A 20,235-nucleotide genomic window follows, 5' to 3' on the forward strand; every position below is an offset into this window, starting at 1 on the left:
TATTATTATTATTATTATTATTATTATTATTATTATTATTATTATTATTATTATTATTATTATTATTATTATTATTATTATTATTATTATTATTATTATTATTATTATTATTATTATTATTATTATTATTATTATTATTATTATTATTATTATTATTATTATTATTATTATTATTATTATTATTATTATTATTATTATTATTATTATTATTATTATTATTATTATTATTATTATTATTATTATTATTATTATTATTATTATTATTATTATTATTATTATTATTATTATTATTATTATTATTATTATTATTATTATTATTATTATTATTATTATTATTATTATTATTATTATTATTATTATTTGTTGGTTTTATCTTATTATTTTATTTTCTCTTAATTTGTTAACTTGCTCATTTTTCAGCATTACTAATTTATGATAAATTTTAGCCTATTTTCTTATCTTTCTAAAATGAAATTTTATATTTATATATGAAAAAAATGTTAGGGGTTCAAAATTTTTGGATTAAGTTTTTATATTAATTTTTATAGTACTTAGTTCAAAATTTTATATTCTTATTATTCAATTATTAAATAATAGGTAATTTTGTGACATGGAGTATAAATGAAAAAAAATTGGTAATTAAGTTTATTGAACATTATAAATAAATATTTAAAACTAATGATGGGTACAAAGAGTGGTATAAATTGATAACTTAGTTTGCAAAAATGAATTTAAATGAGTTTACAAAAAGTTAAAATAAATGAGTTATAAATGAGTAATTGGGTTACCCAATTCATTTTTTGACTTACCCATTTATACCCATCTAATTAAATTGGTATAAATGAGTTGATTTACTTATACCCATTACCCATTTTACCCAACTCAAACCCACCCAAGTCACCCATTTTGACACCTCTAGCTGTGACTATGCATGTAACCATGTTCCGGACTGTCTTCCCTGGAATTCCCAAAAATTGAGTTGGACGGAAAAAAAAAAAGGGCCGGCATTTTCATCAAAAGTAAGTGAAATAGTTTAAAGTGTCAAAGGTTTTAACCAAAAACAGTTTCTAATTTTGCTGCTTTTTAAAATGTACAATTATAAAGATATATTAGTCTATATATTTATATTTAGTGTGCATAATTATTAAAAAAAATTTAGTACCCTTATTTTTATTATTATAGTTTTCATTCTATTTATATGTGTATGCTAATTTATGAGCTTATTTTCTTTTTATAAAAGATAATATCTAACAATATAAAATGGGAGAGTTGGGTTATGAGTAGTACTTTTTGGTCAAGTGGTTATGCTACAATTATTGTTGGATGTGGAGGCTATTTTCATCAATTGACTGTTTTGGTTATTTCCAATTGGTGGTTTACTATGTGAGGCAGTAAATAAAAGCTCTGTGTGTGCCTCTCTTTCTGTGCAATTTATTACTCATTGCATTGGGTGGAGTGGTTGTCTACCCTGTTGACAAGAAGCTTCTAATTGCATGATTCCCAAAAATTGAACCGAATAAAAAATAGAAGTCCAACATTGTCATCACAGGTGACGAAAATTGGCTAACGTGTCAAGATTTGGAACTAAAAATGGTTTATAATCCTTCTACTATTTAAGACGTACAATTATAAAAAAAAAATTAGTCTATATATCCATATTAAATGCATATAATTATTACAAATTTTTTGTTGCCCTTATTTTTATTGTTATTTTTCCATTCTATAGACATAAAGTTATTTCCGTCTTGTATGTGAGCTAGATTGTTAACTTATTTCATTTTTAAAAGAATTAATTTGTTATTTTACTAACAAATTCGTATTTAATATATATAATTACTATAAATTTTTTTAACACATTCATTTTTCTTAATGACTCTAAATTGAAAAGCAATATGGTGTGCTATTTTTTTTTTAGTCAAACATGTAACATTAATTAGATTGTCTCTTACATTAAAAAACTAAAGTAATCTAAATTTAAAAATATATATATATAATTATATATATAATACAAAAGGGAGAGTTGCCCTATGAATGGCATTTTTGATCAAGTGGTTATCCTGCAATTATCTAACAATATAAAAGGGAGAGTTGCCCTGTGAGCAGTGTTTTTTGGTCAAGTGGTTATTCTGCAATTGTTATTGGATGTCGGGGCTATTTTCATCAAATTGCCTGTTTTGTTTGTTTAAAGCAGGCATAGTTTTGGTGCATTTACGGGACATGTTGATCGAATTGGTAATTGGTGGTGTAAAAAGTGAAACTTTTGAAAGTTGATTTTTGTGGTTAATTATTTGCTTTTAAAGTATCCTATAAATGCAAAATTACCTAGGAAAGAATTGATAAATTATTGTTAGCTTTAGTGACTTTAAAAATGGCCTTATTACTGTGACATGAAATAAAATTGTTAAATGTTCTGTAAATGCACAATTATTGAGAAAACAATTAATAAATTATTGTTGGCTTGACATCAAATAAAATTGTTAAGTGTTCTGTAAATGCACAATTATTGAGGAAACAATTAATAAACCATTGTTGGCTTTAGTAACTTTAAAAAATGGGTTTTATTACTATGACATGTGGTGATTAATTTTAACAATGCCAAGTTCTATGGTTTAAGTGCTTAATTGACTTGCCAGGTCCCCTCTTTTTTGTGTCAACAATGATTAATGCTTTTTTGGGAATGATTCACTTTATAATTTTCTAATTATCCTAATTCAAATGCAAAATAACCTTGTATAAGTTTCTAATTTACGCTTATGCATTCTATATAAGCACCCTCATGCATTCTATATATTATTGTTATCATGTATTCTATATATTTCATAACTGTCAACCTTTAATAAAAACGATAATTCTCTAATGATCTGCATGAATTAGATAATAACATAGATCTATACTAATAAATCCACTCAATAAAAAACAGTTAATATGGGAAAATATTAGCCCGTCTCACTAGTAGAACATAAGCAACGCACTTAGTACTACTATTATATCTATGTGGCAGACAATTTAATTAAAAGCTTAGCTTACTTTTTTTGTTGCTCTTGGCTGGTGTAAGCATAAAAGGCTGGGCTTATTACCAGTGACTACCTACAGCCCAAAAAAGGCAATATTGATATTGACCCTCCACTCAAGACTATGAGGTATCAACTCTGAATTGTTGATGCGATCATGCAAAGATGGTCAAGACCACCATGCTCGTTGAGCAATTGTTAAGGTTCTCATGAAAACGTGGATAAATTTTGGAGGTTCCCCGAAAGAAGCTGCTCCATTAACAGTAGAGCTGTAAATGAGTCGAATCGAATCGAGTATCTCATGTTTGAATTCTGTTCATTAAGCGATTCGAATAACGTTCGTGTTCGTTCGTTAATTTTCGAATTCCAAATCTGTGTTCGTATTCGGCTCGTTAAGCAAAGTTCATGTTCAAATTTGAATTCGTGTTCGACTCGTTTAACATAAACAAGCAGTTCGCGAACATGCTCGAATCCAAATTATTTTAAGCCTTAAATATGCCATACAAATCATTAATCATTCTAAAAAATAATTAAAGTACTAAGTGACTAAATTCTATTATTCATTAACTATATAACTAACATTAACATAAAAATAACAAATAAAACCCTCCAAATATAAAAGTCTAGCCATAAAATTAACCCTAAAATTTGTCAAATGATAATTATGTCCATATTCGCGAACATTCGTTAAAACTCCCGAACATGCTCATGTTCGCTTGATTATTAATCGAACAAAAAAATTCGTTCAAACTCGGTTCGTTTAAGATTTCGAACGGGTCTTTCACGAACACGAACATATCGAAACGAATCGAACTACCGAACAGTTCGGTTCGTTTAACAGCTCTAATTAACAGGTGGAGGATAAGGGGCTTTTGAAATCACCAATTTCAATCGCACGATATAATACAGATAGTAACATAACACGTATATAGATATTAACACAACAAAATTTGGCACTCTTTAAACACTGTACTGCAAAATCAATTGCATTCATTCAATTTCACATCAAATTGTTCCTACCATTCACTGCATCCTACAATCCATACTGTTATTGTAGAAGCCCCTAATCATCAATCATAAAAAGTTGGAAAATACTAAAAGTGGGATGGTAGCATGTGGTGTCCGAAATCCACATGAGCACATCTTATTGACAGGAAATGTTCATGTGGTTTATAGGATTCCTTAATTCACCATGTCAAGCCTAAACCCTCCAGGTCGCTATGTTAGAAGCTTCTTTCAAGGAATAGATTTCAACAATTATCCAACCATCTAAGATACTTAGCGAGTTAGACTGTTTCTCTAAGCCCAATAGATTTGACCAACAATGACTCAGCAAATCGCTAATGCTAAGAATTGTCTAGCCCAAGTACCTCAGGATATTGTGAGGGCCTGTTATTGTCAGATTATTGTCACTGAACAAAGGGCACAGACATGGCTATCCGTTCTGAAAGGTTTGTGGCAGATTTTGCCAATAAACCAAAAATTCAAATTGTAAAGATGAAATAATGACACATAGTTTTGACTCAATTAATTAACTTGTATCAACCCTCATGACGAGTAATTAAACACAGTTATCCACGTTTCTTACTCAGTCCTTCCGGGTAATTAGCAAGGTAGTCATTTGGATACATAATTAATTTTGTAGATTTCTCACTTTGATTTCAATTAAATTAAGTTCTTCTTCAAAAGAAGAACACAATACACACACGTGCGCCCGCGCACATACACCACACACACACATATTGATATGTTGTCAAGTAAATTCTTAAATAGGAGAAGTAAAATGAGATATAATTCTAGCCCAGAATAAAAAGAAAAAAAGAGAAAGACCTAGTGATATAGTAATTAATAAGATCAAATATATTGTATTTTTAGAATCTTGGACAATATTACAGGAGATATTTTTTTTGGGTGGGGGAAAGAAAGAGCTGTTTAACACTTTTAACTAAAGATATTTCTGAAACTAACAAAATCCACAAAGAATCCTATTTAGAGTCACTGAACGGATCATCTTTAATCTCTTCTAGTGCTATTTCAACTTTAGATATCATGGGTGACTAATATATAAAAATGGTCTTGATCAACTCTGCTGCCTTCAATGGCCTTCATATATAATTGGTGAATAATGACCCTCCAATATAATTGGTATCCATTTTCTCATCGGTTGAATCCGTTGCCGCGTTAGTTTGTGGAGTGTTGGTTTTAACCGGTGGCTTGGTTGGCGCAAGTGATGTAGAAGCGCATCTTCTGAAAAAAAAAAAAAATGTAAGACCACAGAGCAAATAAGTACAAGGGGAGAGCTCTTAGAGTTTTTACTACTGTTAAATTCAGGATTTTGATTCTGTACCTAACGGTTAGAAGTGAGAAGGTTGTGGAGAGGGGTGGAAAGGTTAAAAATAATAGTAATAATAATAATAACTAGAGGGTTTTTGTTATACATTGTGGAGAAAAGCTTTTTGGAGCCTTTGAATACAAAACTTATTCTTCTCGTAATTGCTTCCACAAAATTTAACATCCTTGTTAAGGCGGATCAAGGTCACAAAACTATATATCTAGGCACATTTCAAGCATATTCAGCATATTATTGATGCAGCCAAAACTTCTGCGTGCGAGACAAATTTTAGCTGTTGGACAAAAACAATATAATGCACGATTGCAACTTTATCTAGCATGGAGAAAAATACCATAAATCATAATGTTCCAGACAACAAGTAAAACTAGATAAGATCAAACTTACATAACAATACTCGGAATCCGATGAGGATCGGAGCTGAGAACTTTTAGCAAGTTCTTTGGCACGAAGGTAACTATAGAAGCCATTTGAAATTGTCAGATACAAAAGTTTTCCTATAAAATTCTTCTTCCAAAAAGCTAAAAGAAGCTCTTCTGTTGTAACAAAGAGCAAGATTTTTTGTCTTTGACAAAAGTAATTGCTATAAGTCTATAAATATCTTCCAATTATGTTCTGAGGGAAATGAATGCAATCGGTATGACTATTTATAGACAGTCCTAGTGTTCTCCTTTTGACAAGTACGTATGAGAGGAAGCATCATGGGCAGACCACTTTGTTTTTGCTTTTGCTTTTGTTTTGGTTATTTTTGTTTTTGGAGTAAAATAAATGGACAACTTCTCAGTGGACAAAAACGAGTATTCCCCCAAAGTTTATTTGTGAAGCAGTCAACGGTTGGCGCTATCCACTTAAAAAGCATCCACCTAGAGTTTCGAAAGCAAATGGTGGAGAATAGGGAATGGTACTTGACTACTTGGTGGATGATTTTGTTGTTTCTTTCGTTGTTATTTGTGTGCTTAAATTAATTAAGAGATTTTATCTCTCACTGTCACACAATCAATTGTTGATAATTATTTTAAACATTATTGTTGATTTTACTTGTCTATTTCTTGAAAAAGAACATCATATACACATGATGAGTGAGGAGTAGGTTCTGTTTTGTTGAATAGAAAATCGTGTATTTCATGACTTTTTCTTTGGGGTTCTATTTCCTTTGCATGTGGCAGCTTCAATTAAGCATTTAGTAACATGTTAATTGTTCAATATTTGGTATAGTACCTAACTAATTATTTCAGACATTATTAAACATTATTCCTAACTAGACTTGCCTAGTTTTCTTGAAATGAAAATCACATTAACATGACGAGTGAGCAATAGGTGATGCAAAAAAGGTGAGATATGGTAGCCGAATGATTAAGCAATATTAGAAGAAAAAGCATTAATTGATGTGAACAATATTTCATCTAATAGTATTAGCTCTCTAGAATTGACATGCACCATGATCCACAAAATGAGACAAGCATCTATTGAAAATCAAGAGGTTGAATTTCTTTTGTACTTTGAATTGATATGCATCTAAGGTAGTGGGGGTATCAATCAACTGAAATAACGATGTTGTTGTGGTCAAAATATCATGCTCGTGCCCATTCAAATTCAACGTGTATCAAGAAAAACGTGCGTAAATTTCAATTACCACAGAAAAAAACATTCGATTTTAGTCAACAGTCAATGTGAAAAAATGGCCGGAGCAGACAGGGGATACCTATCTAGCTACATGATCAAGAGGAGTACGAGGAAAAGTAAATTACGTACTTCTCATGTCATGGTCGGCATAAGAATCATCACTTGATTTGGAGCCTGGAAATAAATAAGCCTTGTTCTAACCAAAGATCATGCTACGAGGGTTATTGTCGCGCCCCTTTTTTGAAATAAATAAAATTACGAGTTTATAAAAATAAATTTTGATTTATTTTGATTAAAAATGAGTTTTTGATTTTTAGAAATAAATAAAGAGAAATGGGCTTAAATAGGACTTAAAAAGTACGACGATTTTGACCCAAAAATAATAGTTTAAAAAGGGTTTTTAAGAAAAAATAGGAGTCACCACTTGGTATAGAATTAAGATGTACCAAGTCACCTAAAATGAATTTTAAATAAAAAGTTGAAAAAACTTTTTTTAAACGACTCCAAGTGTTCGAAAATCAAGAGAAAAGGTTCGGCATGAGAATCATCACTTGATTTGGAGTCTGGAAAAATTGATTTTTGAGCTTCCATATACGGATTACTACTATCTATACGATAAACCTAGAACGAATTTGTGTTTCTGTAACTGGTATTAGAGATGTATAAAATTCAAAGACGGATTAACATATATATACTGCTCGCTTATACTGCTACGTTGAACAATTCAAAGGTACAATATATGTTTTCCCCCTTCGATTGGTATTAAGCTATTAAAAGATCCAATGCTTTTTAATTCGATGCTACTTTGTCAATGGTGCATTAAGGTTTGCTTTATTGAGTTCAGCAATAAAGTGCAACTCGAGGCTAAATTCAAAAGAATTTAATACTTTTAGCTCTTAAATCTTATTTTATACATATATAAAAAGAAGTTGGGTTTTGTAGTTGATGTGCGGGTTTTGCAGTTGGGTTTCGACTGCCTTCGTGGAGCGTATTTGCCAATTTTGGATATATTGAGTAGGGCTGTATACTAGTCGAATCGAACAATTCAAAGGATATATTAAGGATATATTAAGTATATATTTTAAGTATATTAAGGATATATATGTAATTTTACTATTAAAATAAGAAAATAAAAAAATATATATATACTTAAAATAAAAAATAAAAAATATTATATATATATACTCGAGCTCGCGACGAGCATAATATTTTGAGCTCGATTTCGAGCTTGATTTTGACTCGGGCCAGTTCGAGGTCGACTCGAGCTCGATATTGACTTGAATTAAATAAAAAACACACTAAAGTGCTCATAACAAACCACAGACAAACATGCAAAAAAAGCACTCATCAATTATAATATTCGTGGAATTGATTACTATGAACCAAGCATCAAACCTGTATTTGATATCTTCAGTGTTGGTGTCATACCTCCAGAGTTGGCTCTTGGGCCATTTCGTAGTTATCGAGAACATTGTAATCGTCTGCTATTGGATTTCCATGATATCTTGGAAAAATTAAGCAAGAATGAAAGAGGACTTCTAATATCATTGCACCAGATCTTTACGATGAATGATCCAGCAACAAAAAGTCAAGCATTAGCTGGTCCCTCAACAGTTGCGGCAACAAGACCATAACCACAACCAGAAGTTGAAATATGGCCCCAAAAGTCATTAAAAGAACTCTTTATCATGGAAGATTGGGTAGATCCAGTGCAATCAATGTTTGATCTTTCCAGTTCGTTGTGAGGATGGTGAAAAGGTGCATAGTGTTAATCCAAAGATGAGGCCCATGGCTGCTAAGCTGCTAGAGGATCAATTCTTTAGTCGTCACAAGAAAGCAAACTTGCAATACTTTGCAGAAGATGTTTTTCAACATCTCCAAAACTTAGGATATTAACAAAGAAACATCAAGTTCTCCTGAGTCATGATCGTAATGAAGATGAGATGGAGGAATTCTTGATTTCTTAGTTTTTTCTTTAGTACTATCAATAGTAGCAGTTTCCTTTTTTAATAATATTAGTAGTAGCAAGCTCTTAGTTGAATATGGTAGTGGCAGAGGTGGTGGAATTTTGGGAGGTATGAATAAGATGAGATGAGGGATTTTGAGAAATTAGAATTTGAGTATAGAATTTGTAATTAATGATTTCATCGGTTCACTTGTTAAGTTCAACTAAAAAAAATTTGTAGGCACATTTGATAATAACCTTTTAGGGTAATTTTCATTGTTAGATTCAAGATTCGAATCCTGTATCTCACAGTTGAGGATGAAAAAGGAATGGAGAGGGTGTGAGAGCAAAAGTGCAAAACTAGAGAAAAAAAATTACCCTTGCTATGATTAAACCAAAAAAAAGAAAAAAGAAAAAAGAAAAAAAGGTCAAATGACTTTGGTGCCACAAGAAACCCTTTCTTGCTCCTAAATAGCTTAATACATTAAATTATCAAGGATGTGAAAATTTTCAGGAAAAAAAGTGCATCGCATCAACCTTTAGACATCGCATCAACCTTTAGATATAGCACCAATTGGTTGATGCTTAAGGTAGATATTCACAATTTTTTTTTTTAAAATAGACCACTGTAAATTGCTTGCCTATCGCATCCGTATTCCTCACTTCATTGTTTGATGCTTAAGGTCAATTTAGTTATGAAATGTCAAATCCATGAATTCGCTTGTTCATCAGGCATTCATGCTCACTTACAAAATATTATAGTGATAAAGGCAAATGATAATTTGCACTCCAAAATAGTTCTTGATACTCTACTCTAACATATTAATTAATGAAAGAAGATAAAGTACCAAAAGATTATTTTAAATTATAAATATCATTTGTCAATAAAAATGAAACAAAACAACATGCCTAGGCAAAAAATCAAGTTGAGAAGTTGCATAAGTTGCAAATAAGCACATAGTTATACACGTTGAGGTGGAAATAACTAAGAACGGTGCTATTGGAATCCTAAATTATATCACATTGAGCCATACAATTTCAATGAGTGTAATTTCATAAATTATTTTTATTTGAGAAACAAAATGCAAATTTACAAAAATATTGCTAAAATAAATAGACTTATAATGAATCAAAGGCAAGTACGGTTAAGATTTTCATATAGTTGTCTAGTTGTTGTACTTTTTACATAACATGATATATGTTTTTATAAATTATATTTGTCACACCACTTCAATGCATAAATGCAATCACATTTATAAGCATACACCAAATTATAGGTAAGTACGGTTAAGATTTTCATAGATCAGTTCTCCAGTTATTGTACTTTTTACATAACATGATATATGTTTTTATAAATTATTTTTGTGCATACCACTTCAATGCATAAATACAATCACATTTACAAGCATACACCAAATTATAGATGAAGTGCAATAAGAGTACCCAACTATAGCTACTCTAACTGTGCTTGCTCCAATCCCTACTTAAACATGCAATAGTCCAGAAAACATAAAAACTAATATATAAAAGTAGTTAGATCAATTAATGAAATAACTTACATTCAGCATAAGGTCAAAGAAAAGGCAAAGGAATAAAAGCAAAAGGGTAAAAGGATAGGCAAAAAGATTTAAATCATTTTGAAAATGTGAAAGGAGAAAAACACAACGAAAAGTATTACTACATTTAATGGAATGAAAGAGAAAAGGAAACAAAAGAGAGGTTAAGTTATTGTGACAAGTACAATGACCCCAATTTTTAACCCTCTAAAATTCATAATTTTCTCTCATTAGAAGAATAAATTAACTTTTGAGAATTTGGTTAAGATGTTTAAATTTTATTTAAAACATTGGGCCTATTTGATAAGTAAGTTTTTGGCCAAGTTTATCTGCTACAAGTTTTTTAACAACTTTAACTGCAGTAATTTCAAAAAACTTCTCAAAGTTTTTAAACTTAAACTTCTAAATATCCAAAAATTTACACACTTCAAAAAATTTTCTTACAACTTCTACAGTAAGTTACAATAAAATTTCAAACGAAAACAAGCACCCAAAAAATTCATTTGTCAAATGGAGCCATTATTATATACTACAGTTAAGTCTATGGCCCCAACTAGGGATGACAACGGGGCAGGGTTGGGGCCGGGGACCCCTCCCCCATCTCCCGTCCCCCGCTCCCCCCGCCCAGCCCCGCTTCCACTCGCGGGGCTAATAAAAATTTATTATATAATTTTATTATGGTTAAATTTTAGCAAATAATCAAGTACTAAAATATCAACACATCATCAAATTATTATTCATTGTAATTTTACAATTGAAACCTATAAAAACAATCAGACAAAAATTATTTGAATGCAATCCAACATGATGAAATAAATATAACTAAAGTAGGCAAGTTTTCACTTTTGATACAAATACAATCACTAATTCATTACTGTGCTTGTGCTTTTTTTAAGAAAAAAATGTTATTGTATTAAGTGTAATTAGGGATTTAGTATAAATGTATTAGTAAATTTAGTATAACCAATTAATAATTTGTATTAGCACACATATATAATTATTAGTATAATTAATAATATCAATTATATTATATATACTAATAGACATCATATAATAAAGGGAAAAGAGTCCCAATGGCCCTCCAACTCTTACCCAAGTAAAGTTTTGGCCCTCTAACAATTAAAGATAAGTTTTTGGCCCTCGATCTAACAAAATAGCATATTAGTGGCCCTTCTGTCAAATCCAGCAGTTAACTATGACAGGAAGCTTCATCTCGTGAGACGCGTCACCAAATTTGAAGGGCATTATAGTCTCTAAATCAAGACAGAATAAAAACAGTTTCACCAACAATTTTTCCTCCGGAGCACCCCGTGCCCAGGTGCTACGACGATTCCTGGGCAGTGATTAATTGGGTCATAGCTCATGCCAAAGATAGACAAGTTCCCGATTCATGGATTAATAATCACGCCGACTTCACCAAGGTCATCTTCTCCGGCGACAGCGTTGGAGGTAACATTGCCCATAACATGGCAGTGAGAGCAGGTCAAGAGGGGCTGGGCGACGGCGTAAAGCTCGAGGGAGTGATTTTGATGCATCCCTTTTTCGGTGATGGGAAGCCTAATAAACTTTGGGAGCTTATCTGTTCAGACTTTAAGGGATGGGATTAGGGGTGTGCATTCGGTGCAAATTCGGTAATTCGGTGCACTGAATTCGGTTATTCTACCTGTAAAAATTTAAACCGTTTTCAATTCCGAATTGGGCATAACCGAATTCATTTCGTAACCGATTTCAAATTCGAAAACGGTAATGAATTCGGTTAAACCGAATTCATCTATGATTTATAAATTATTACTGATTTGATCCCCAAATTTATTCATAATTGAACACATTACTTATGTTCTAATCATTTTGTGGTTTAATTGGCATTTATTTGATCACTTATACCTAGAATCCTTAGTCTATGATTTAAGAAACACATAAAAAGTGATTAATTTAAACTAGAATAAACCTTAGACTATACAATGATTAGTGATAATTTATGAATTTATAATTTACAATGATTAATAATAAGCAATATTAGTTAGTAGTTACAATGAATTTATAATTTACACTGATTAATAATAAGTAATATTAGTTACAAACTTACAAATTACAATGATTAGTGATAAGTTATATTAGTTACAAACTTATAATTTATTTCAAATCAAAATAAAAACTTATTTACTTACACATGTTATTGTGAAAGTCAATACACTAATACATTGATTTGCAATTCACATATATTCACTTACAGTCTTACACTACTTAGTTGTCTTGTCTATACTTAAAGCCTTAAGATTAGTAAATAGATAATATGAATTTTAACTTATTTGATAACTTATGCCTAAAATCATTAGTCTATGGTTTAAGGAACACATAAAAAGTAATTAATTTAAAGTAGAATAAACCTTAGACTGTACAATGATTAGTGATAATTTATGAATTTATAATTTACAATGATTAATAATAAGTAATATTAGTTACAAACTTACAAATTACAATGAGTAGTGATAAGTTATATTACTTACAAACTTATAATTTATTTCAAATCAAAATAAAACTTATTTACTTACATATATTATTGTGAAAGTCAATACACTAGCACATTGATTTGCAATTCATATGCATTCACTTACACTGCTAACTACTTAGTTGTCTTATCTATACTTAAAGTCTTAAGAATTAAGATTAGTGAATAGATAATATGAATTTTTATGTTAACTATGTAGAGTGCACTAATACTTGCAAGTTAGAGATTACGCATTCAAATATTCAATAATTCAAACATGAATGATGTATCAAATTACCAATATCTAAATTTAATTACTAATTATGTTTATTGTTTAATATTTAGTATTATACATATATGTGTTAATTATTATCTAATTCTAGTCATGTTACTCATGTATAAAATAATAAGTATTATAGTTATCTTATATTGTTATGTATTACTATATATTTGTATTATTATAGTCATATAACAATTAACAAATACTAAAATAATATATTGTACATTATTATATATTATTATTATTATAAGTACATGATATGATGATAAATTGATAATACCATATACTAATTACTATTAATAGCATTTACCTATATAATATAATAAAGTATTAGTAGTATATACTAATACTAAATAGCATTTATCTATATATTATATAATTTTATATACCAATTTGGTAATTCGAATGCGGTAATGCGGTACCCGATTTCAATTACCGAATTTGAATGCGAAATCGGTTATTACCTAATTCATAATCTCATTACCTATTTCATACCATATTAGAATTCGGTGAATTTGGTACGTACCGAATTTGTACCAAATTACCAAATACCCGATTTCAAATTACCGAATTGAATTTGAAATCGGTTATGAATTCGGTAAGAACCGAATTTGCTCACCCCTAGATGGGATGATCCAAGGCTGAATCCGATGGCTCATCCGGGTTCGTTGTCGAGCCTTGTTTGTAGCAAGATTCTGATTTGCATATCTGAGAAAGATATCATCAGAGAGAGTGGTCAGCTTTACTATGAGGCCTTGAAGAAAAACGGATGGAAAGGTGAGTTGGATATTGGGCAGGAATCATTGATCCATGCCCAATATCCACAGCAACCTTCTGCGCACACAGCAAACCTTCGCCCAGGATTTTTTGAAGTCCACGAAGTAATCACCCTAGTCTCTTTCTCACATCTGCACATCGGTAGAGGGCAACTGTTCATTCTTCGCATTTTCAGCTCCAACTTTGACTGGATGGAGATTTTTGTTGCTGTAACTTGAGGTAAGAGAAGAAGCAACCTTTTTACTCTCTCTTTGCTTGGTCAACCATCATGTAGAGACTATAATGCCCTTCATATTTGGTGGCGCGTCTCACGAGATGAACCTTCCCGTCATAGTTAACTGCTGGATTTGACAGAAGGGCCACTAATATGCTATTTTGTTAGATCGAGGGCCAAAAACTTATCTTTAATTGTTAGAGGGCCAAAACTTTACTTGGGTAAGAGTTGGAGGGCTATTGGGACTCTTTTCCCTATAATAAATATAACTAATAATATCATTATCATAAGTTTGTAACTAATTAATTTATATATTATATATATAATTATATACCTATATATTTTATATATTTATTTTTTTAAAGCGGGTGGCGGGGTGGGGGATGGGGTGGGGGTACACTCTCCCGCCCCTTGCCCCGTTTCTAAGCTGGGGGGAAAAAATTCCCCCAACCCCCTCCCCATTAGCCCCCTGCGGGGCGGGTGCCGCCCCATTGCCATCCCTAGCCCCAACCATCAACTTGGACTCTACTGGGGAGAAAATTAAGATCCTTGAAAGTGTTGTGGCGTTGGTGAAATTTAAAAGCTTTATAGGAATGGAAGCCTGAGCTGTTTGTTTTGCGTTTTGCACCCCTTTCCACACCGAATTACCAGCTGGAACAGCAATTCAGCAATTCTCACTATCATGATTCATCCTATTATCATTTAATGTTTATAGGCCCAGTTTCTGGAAAACAAATAAAGAAACAAACAAGTATTATATAACTAAAAATTTAAAAGGGGCAAGTATCTTGATGGGCACTAAATTATTTATACCATTTTTTTTGTCACTAAACTAGTTTCATTTTTAGATCACCCGCGCACTTTTATAATAGTATTTTACGTCAATTCCATTTTTGACATGCACGACTGCCATTACCAAATCTTGTACAAAGTTACAGTGTATAATAATACAAATCCTGAACATTATTACAATTGAATTCTGATTTGGTAAATGTAGTAAGTTAAAATTGAAAATCAACGATTTTTTTTTTCAACACTTTTATCTCTTTCCACATCCTTTCTACCTCGATTTACCAGATACATGATTCAAATCCTGAACGAAACACTAGCAAAGACCAAAATTCAACAAACTATATATTTTTTTAAAAATATGCTCCCACCTCCGATTGTCAGGTATAGGATTTGAATTCTTAAAATAAGAGTGAAGAAAACTCTAAAAATTCTCCACTGTCCATTGGACCAGCCATAGTGGTTAAATTCAACGAACTTCTTTTTTTTTTTTGTACCCTCTACACCTTTTCCACCCCACCTCCAATTGTTAGAGGATTTGAATCCTGGACCTGACCGTGAAGAAAACCTTAAGAGTCCTTCCATGACCACTTGCCGATCCTAAGTGGTTAAATTCAACGAACTTAATTACTCCTAAACTCAAAATTCAAATGTAATAAATATTACTTAGGAAATGGCAGGCTGCAGTTCCATTTGCTGCCTTGTCTTAATTGCAAATGGGCTGTTAGGCTGCCCCTTTCTACCACTAATACTTGTGGTCTCACTAACCTCGAACCCCTCCTGACTCTAGTGAGACTATTAACAAGTCTCGCTTTTGATATTAACTTCGTCACCTACTCTACAATTTGTCGTCCCAGTTCCAGTCGCCCGTTGTTCTTCTCAGAAGAAAAATACTGAGGAATCCGAAGCATCTACCCATACATGGCTACTAACCAAAGAGGAAACAACAGATCTCTCGACCAGGCCCTCAATCATCAGGCCAAGAAGCCTCCACATTTCTTCAAAGTTGTGCTTTCTCCTATGGACCGAGGCATAGTAAGTAGCTATTACTAGCGTAACGGTACTATATATTAGCACTTGATATTGTTTCACTGATGTGAACTTGTGGATGATAACCATTTCTCTTGCTAATGATTCGAAATTCAGAAAATCCCAACCGCATTTATGAGAGATTATGGAGAGAGTTTGGAGCAGGTTGTGGTTTTGAAGGTTCCAACTGGAGCTTCGTGGCCAATAGAATTGCTCCAGACTGAATTTGGCACTTGGTTGGACAAAGGGTGGAAGGATTTTGCAGAGTATTATTCCATTAGAGAATGCCATTTCTTGGTGTTTGAATACTGTGGGGATTCCCAGTTCCAAGTTATCATATTCGATCCATCTGCTTCAGAAATCGAATATCGTCTCGAAGCCCCTGAGGACCATGGTATGCATGATCATAAGAACCAGCCGCCAATGAGGAGGAGGAGGACCATGTTTCAGAAATCTGATGAAGTTGAATCTGATGATGATTCCTTTGAAATACTGGGGGAAGTTTCAGCTGCTGCATCATGCCATACCAAACAGAGGCGAAAATCAGCTCAGATTCATGAGGAACAAGATTCTGAAAGCAGAAAAAATGAGAATGTTGAAAAGTTGGAAGTAGATGTCAATCCACCTCAGAAGATGATCAAAAGTAATTTTCTCTAATCAACAGTTTTCATTCTTCTTTGCGTTACCATGTACTTTTGATTGATGTTAATCTTGAGGTTAACTTGCTTGATTTGTCTGCAGAAGAAAGTTCTGAAGGAGTGCCCAGTACTCGTCAATCTGCAATTGCCAAAAGTGAAACAGTGATTGATAAGGAGAAGTTTATATCTTACCAAAGAGCAAAAACTTTCACGTCTGAGAATCCCTTCTTCATAAGTTTCATGCAACCATCTTATGTCACTTATTCATGCAAGCTGGTGATTTTAGCTAACTTTCGTGCATTAACACCTCTAATGATTTTTCTAATGAATGGCTGCCTTATTTAGTTAATGCTGTTACTTATAGATCGTTCTCTGTTTCGTAGTTCTTTTCACCGGTCTTTGCCAAGAAATATCTCAAGGAATGCAAGCATTGGGATATGGAGCTTCGTGTCTCAGAGGGGACCAAAATATGGCCTGTCACATGTTATATTTATACAACAAAAGCGAAAATTAAGCGAGGTTGGGAGGAGTTTGTGCTGGATAACAACCTAATGGTAGGTGATGTTTGTGTATTTGAATTGATGAAGGACAATCGAATGTTCAACGTCACTATATACCGAAGAAATTGAAGAACATGAATCCTAATCTGGTTCCACCAAGGTAATTGACACCGTTCTGTAGCTGGATTAGTTTTAAGTAACCTCTAGTTTTTTTAGGAGGAACTATCAGCAGGGATCATCTTAGAATGACAGCATTGGTACTACTACTAGTGACATTAAATACTGTGCTCGTATTGTATTGCTTAAGTTTTTGAATTGGTTACATTGTTTTGCAGTGGTTTTGTGCTTGCGAACAAGTAATTTGGCTTTTATGGTGTAATGTTTCAGTAAGAATGGAAATCAAAGATGTCAAACATATATACAGAGAACAATGTTGTAGTGTACCTTTAGTGTCCCATGGAAGGAAAAACTTCAAGCATCATCATTATCTCCATTCCTTATTGCAGAGTGGAAGAACTTAGGACAATCCTTTTAGCACCACTTGCTTTACTGCAAGAGCATAACACATTCAAGGTTCCCTTCATGGACTGATCAATGAAATTGCCTGCTAGAACATAGTTAAATTGTGTTTCTTTGGTGTCAATGTGTTGGTTATGCAAAGTTTTCACAGTTAATAAGGGATAAAATTAAGCCACTAGGTAATCCATCTTGAATGATTAAAACATAATATTTCAGGTTCATTTCTCCAAAAAAAAAAAAAAAAAAAACCTTCACAGATTTCCAGAGTGAATTTCACTTTGTTTCGCAGTCTTAAGCCCTTACAGTTCAATTCTGCAGCTAATTCCTTGTGGACGGTTCTTCAGTTGTTGCTTCAACCACTTTGTCCTCCATTTATCTTGTGCAAGGGACTTCAACTGATGATTGACAGAAAAATGCTACTGATGCATAAAAAAAAATGTACAATTAATCGCCACTGACTAATCAATTACAGATTTAGTAATGCAAGGACCCACCATTGCACTACTTGGAAATTTGTTTGACTGCAACTTCTTCCCATTTATATTGTTTTTTTTTTTCTTAACGATACCCCGTTATATTGTTTGTAACCACACAATCTCATTATTACTCTGTCAATTGATCTTTGGGTAAAATACACTTTGTTCCCAATGGTTTACTAAGTTTTCATATAACCCTTCATAGTTTCAAAAGTTATACATAACTTCCTCATAGTTTGAACTAAATTATCAAAGTCACAGAATTTACATTCTATAACGGAGTCAACTAAAATGTCAAAAGTACTCCTTTGTGAAGTTGAAAATTATTAATTAACCACAGAGGGAGTTATGTATACGTTTTAAAAGCCATAAAGGGGTCATGTGATAAAAGACTAAATCATAAGGGGATTATATAGTAAAACATAAAACTATATGGGATTAAGTTTCATGCCTATTAAGTTTATATATTTTGAACACTTCAGTCATTTTAATTTTTAAGCAAGGATATTCTCGACATTTCCTTGAATTCCATAACAGAGGATTATTTCTGGCATATTCATATTTTAGTCCGAACTATGAGAGGATTAATGTATAATTTTTGAAACTAGGGACAGGTTATATGAAAAATCACTAAACCATAGGGGGAGTAAAGTGTATTTTGCCCTTAATCTTTTTCAAACTTTGGAAATAACCAAAAATTTGCTCAATTATGAGCTCTACTAGGACATGGACAAAGCCAACCCCAACAAAATATATTCAAAATTCTCTTAAATGCCGATGCACGAATAATAATAAGAGAAAGACACGAACAGCCTTCAATTGGCCATTAGAAACATGCATAGAGCTTTTATTGATTTCCTCCAACTCTTAAACTTCTTCAACCCTAACATTTTATTTGCTCTTTCAGATTCCTCTGCTAATTGCTGTCCAACATACACATTTCTCATAAGCTACACACAGAGACAAGGTTGATTCTTTACCTCCTTCCTTAGCAAGGTATACAAATTAGTAATGTTACTAGATTCTGTTCTATTTTATTTTTTCTCAAGAAACTCCCGACAAATTGATATGATAATTTTCTTTCTTGATAAATCAGAAAGGAGGAAAAGAAAAAATCATCCTAAAGGCTAATTCAAGTATTTATGTGGTAAACTTTTATGTTAAACCACAATGACTTAGGAGCTTTATTCAAATCAACAATCAGACCTATATTTGACTAGGATATCCCTTGAATTCAGGAACCTCACAACTTGGTACAAATCTACACACACACACACGTTCTCTCTGCCTTATCTCTAATTTCACTCTTCTCTCCACTGTTCTTCTTCCATAAGAGCAAGGTCTCCCTTGTTCTTCCTCTATTTTTGTTTCATGTTTAAAGTCTCTCTTAGGATAATTTAGTGAGAGTTTTTTCTTTCCTAGTATTTATTAGTGAGAGCTTTTTACCCTCTAAACTATTTTAGTGGGAGTTTTGTTTATTTTTTTTGTTATTTTTCTCATATCTAGGAGTTTTTTTAGATCTTTATGTTAGATCTGAAATTTATTGGGTCTTTTTGTCAAATCTCAACATCAATTTTGAACCTGAACTAGTTGGATAGCAAGATGAGAGAGTAGGCATGTACAGATATTTATGAAGTAACTCATACAATTGGTCAGATTTGATGGTTTCTCATTTATAGTCTGATCTTTCTCATTTTGTAACTCTGTTAAATCTAATATTTTTTCATATTAGATATATCTATGACATGTTCCATGTATTTTCTACTATTAGTACAGCTTTCTCATGCTAAATGATTTTCAACTAGTTTACTAATAATATTGGCTTCTATTTTTTGAAAAAATAAAAAGGATATCTCTTGAACTCTTGAAAAGATTAGAATTACACTTAATGCCCACAAAATTTTGAATCATATTCAATACAGTTTTTGTGAAGTCGAATGCATAATAATAGCTTTCAAATTGTATACCAGAATAATTTTTGCTGACATTTTGAATGATATAATTCAGTTCTACTTTTGAATCCAAGGTACACAAGCAGTA

The 20,235-nt window shown here is 32.0% G+C and overlaps 1 protein-coding gene and 1 long non-coding RNA gene across 2 annotated transcripts; one reads left to right on the forward strand and one right to left on the reverse strand.

Moving 5' to 3' along the window:
- Nucleotides 1-4,850: 4,850 nt before the first annotated feature.
- Nucleotides 4,851-5,949, reverse strand: LOC140010260 (uncharacterized). Its single transcript, XR_011817561.1, has 2 exons — nucleotides 5,749-5,949; nucleotides 4,851-5,258 (listed from the first exon to the last, which is right to left on the reverse strand). It is a non-coding gene; the product is annotated as an uncharacterized lncRNA (long non-coding RNA).
- A 10,005-nt stretch (nucleotides 5,950-15,954) lies between these two features.
- Nucleotides 15,955-17,721, forward strand: LOC113699911 (B3 domain-containing transcription factor VRN1-like). The gene is made up of 6 exons (XM_027220256.2): nucleotides 15,955-16,068; nucleotides 16,180-16,705; nucleotides 16,804-16,976; nucleotides 17,084-17,254; nucleotides 17,536-17,586; nucleotides 17,707-17,721. The coding sequence occupies exons 1-6, from the start codon at nucleotides 15,955-15,957 to the stop codon at nucleotides 17,719-17,721; spliced, it is 1,050 nt and encodes a 349-aa protein (XP_027076057.2).
- The last annotated feature ends 2,514 nt before the right edge of the window (nucleotides 17,722-20,235 follow it).

This window comes from Coffea arabica, chromosome 7c (genome assembly GCF_036785885.1).
Source record: "Coffea arabica cultivar ET-39 chromosome 7c, Coffea Arabica ET-39 HiFi, whole genome shotgun sequence".
Taxonomy (NCBI): domain Eukaryota; kingdom Viridiplantae; phylum Streptophyta; class Magnoliopsida; order Gentianales; family Rubiaceae; genus Coffea; species Coffea arabica.

Coding starts and splice junctions, on each gene's coding strand:
- LOC113699911 (XM_027220256.2), top strand. CDS start 15,955: ATGGCTACTAACCAAAGAGGAAACAACAGATCTCTCGACCAGGCCCTC. Junction 16,069..16,179: donor CTCCTATGGACCGAGGCATA/GTAAGTAGCTAT, acceptor TTCGAAATTCAG/AAAATCCCAACCGCATTTAT. Junction 16,977..17,083: donor TCACTTATTCATGCAAGCTG/GTGATTTTAGCT, acceptor TCTGTTTCGTAG/TTCTTTTCACCGGTCTTTGC.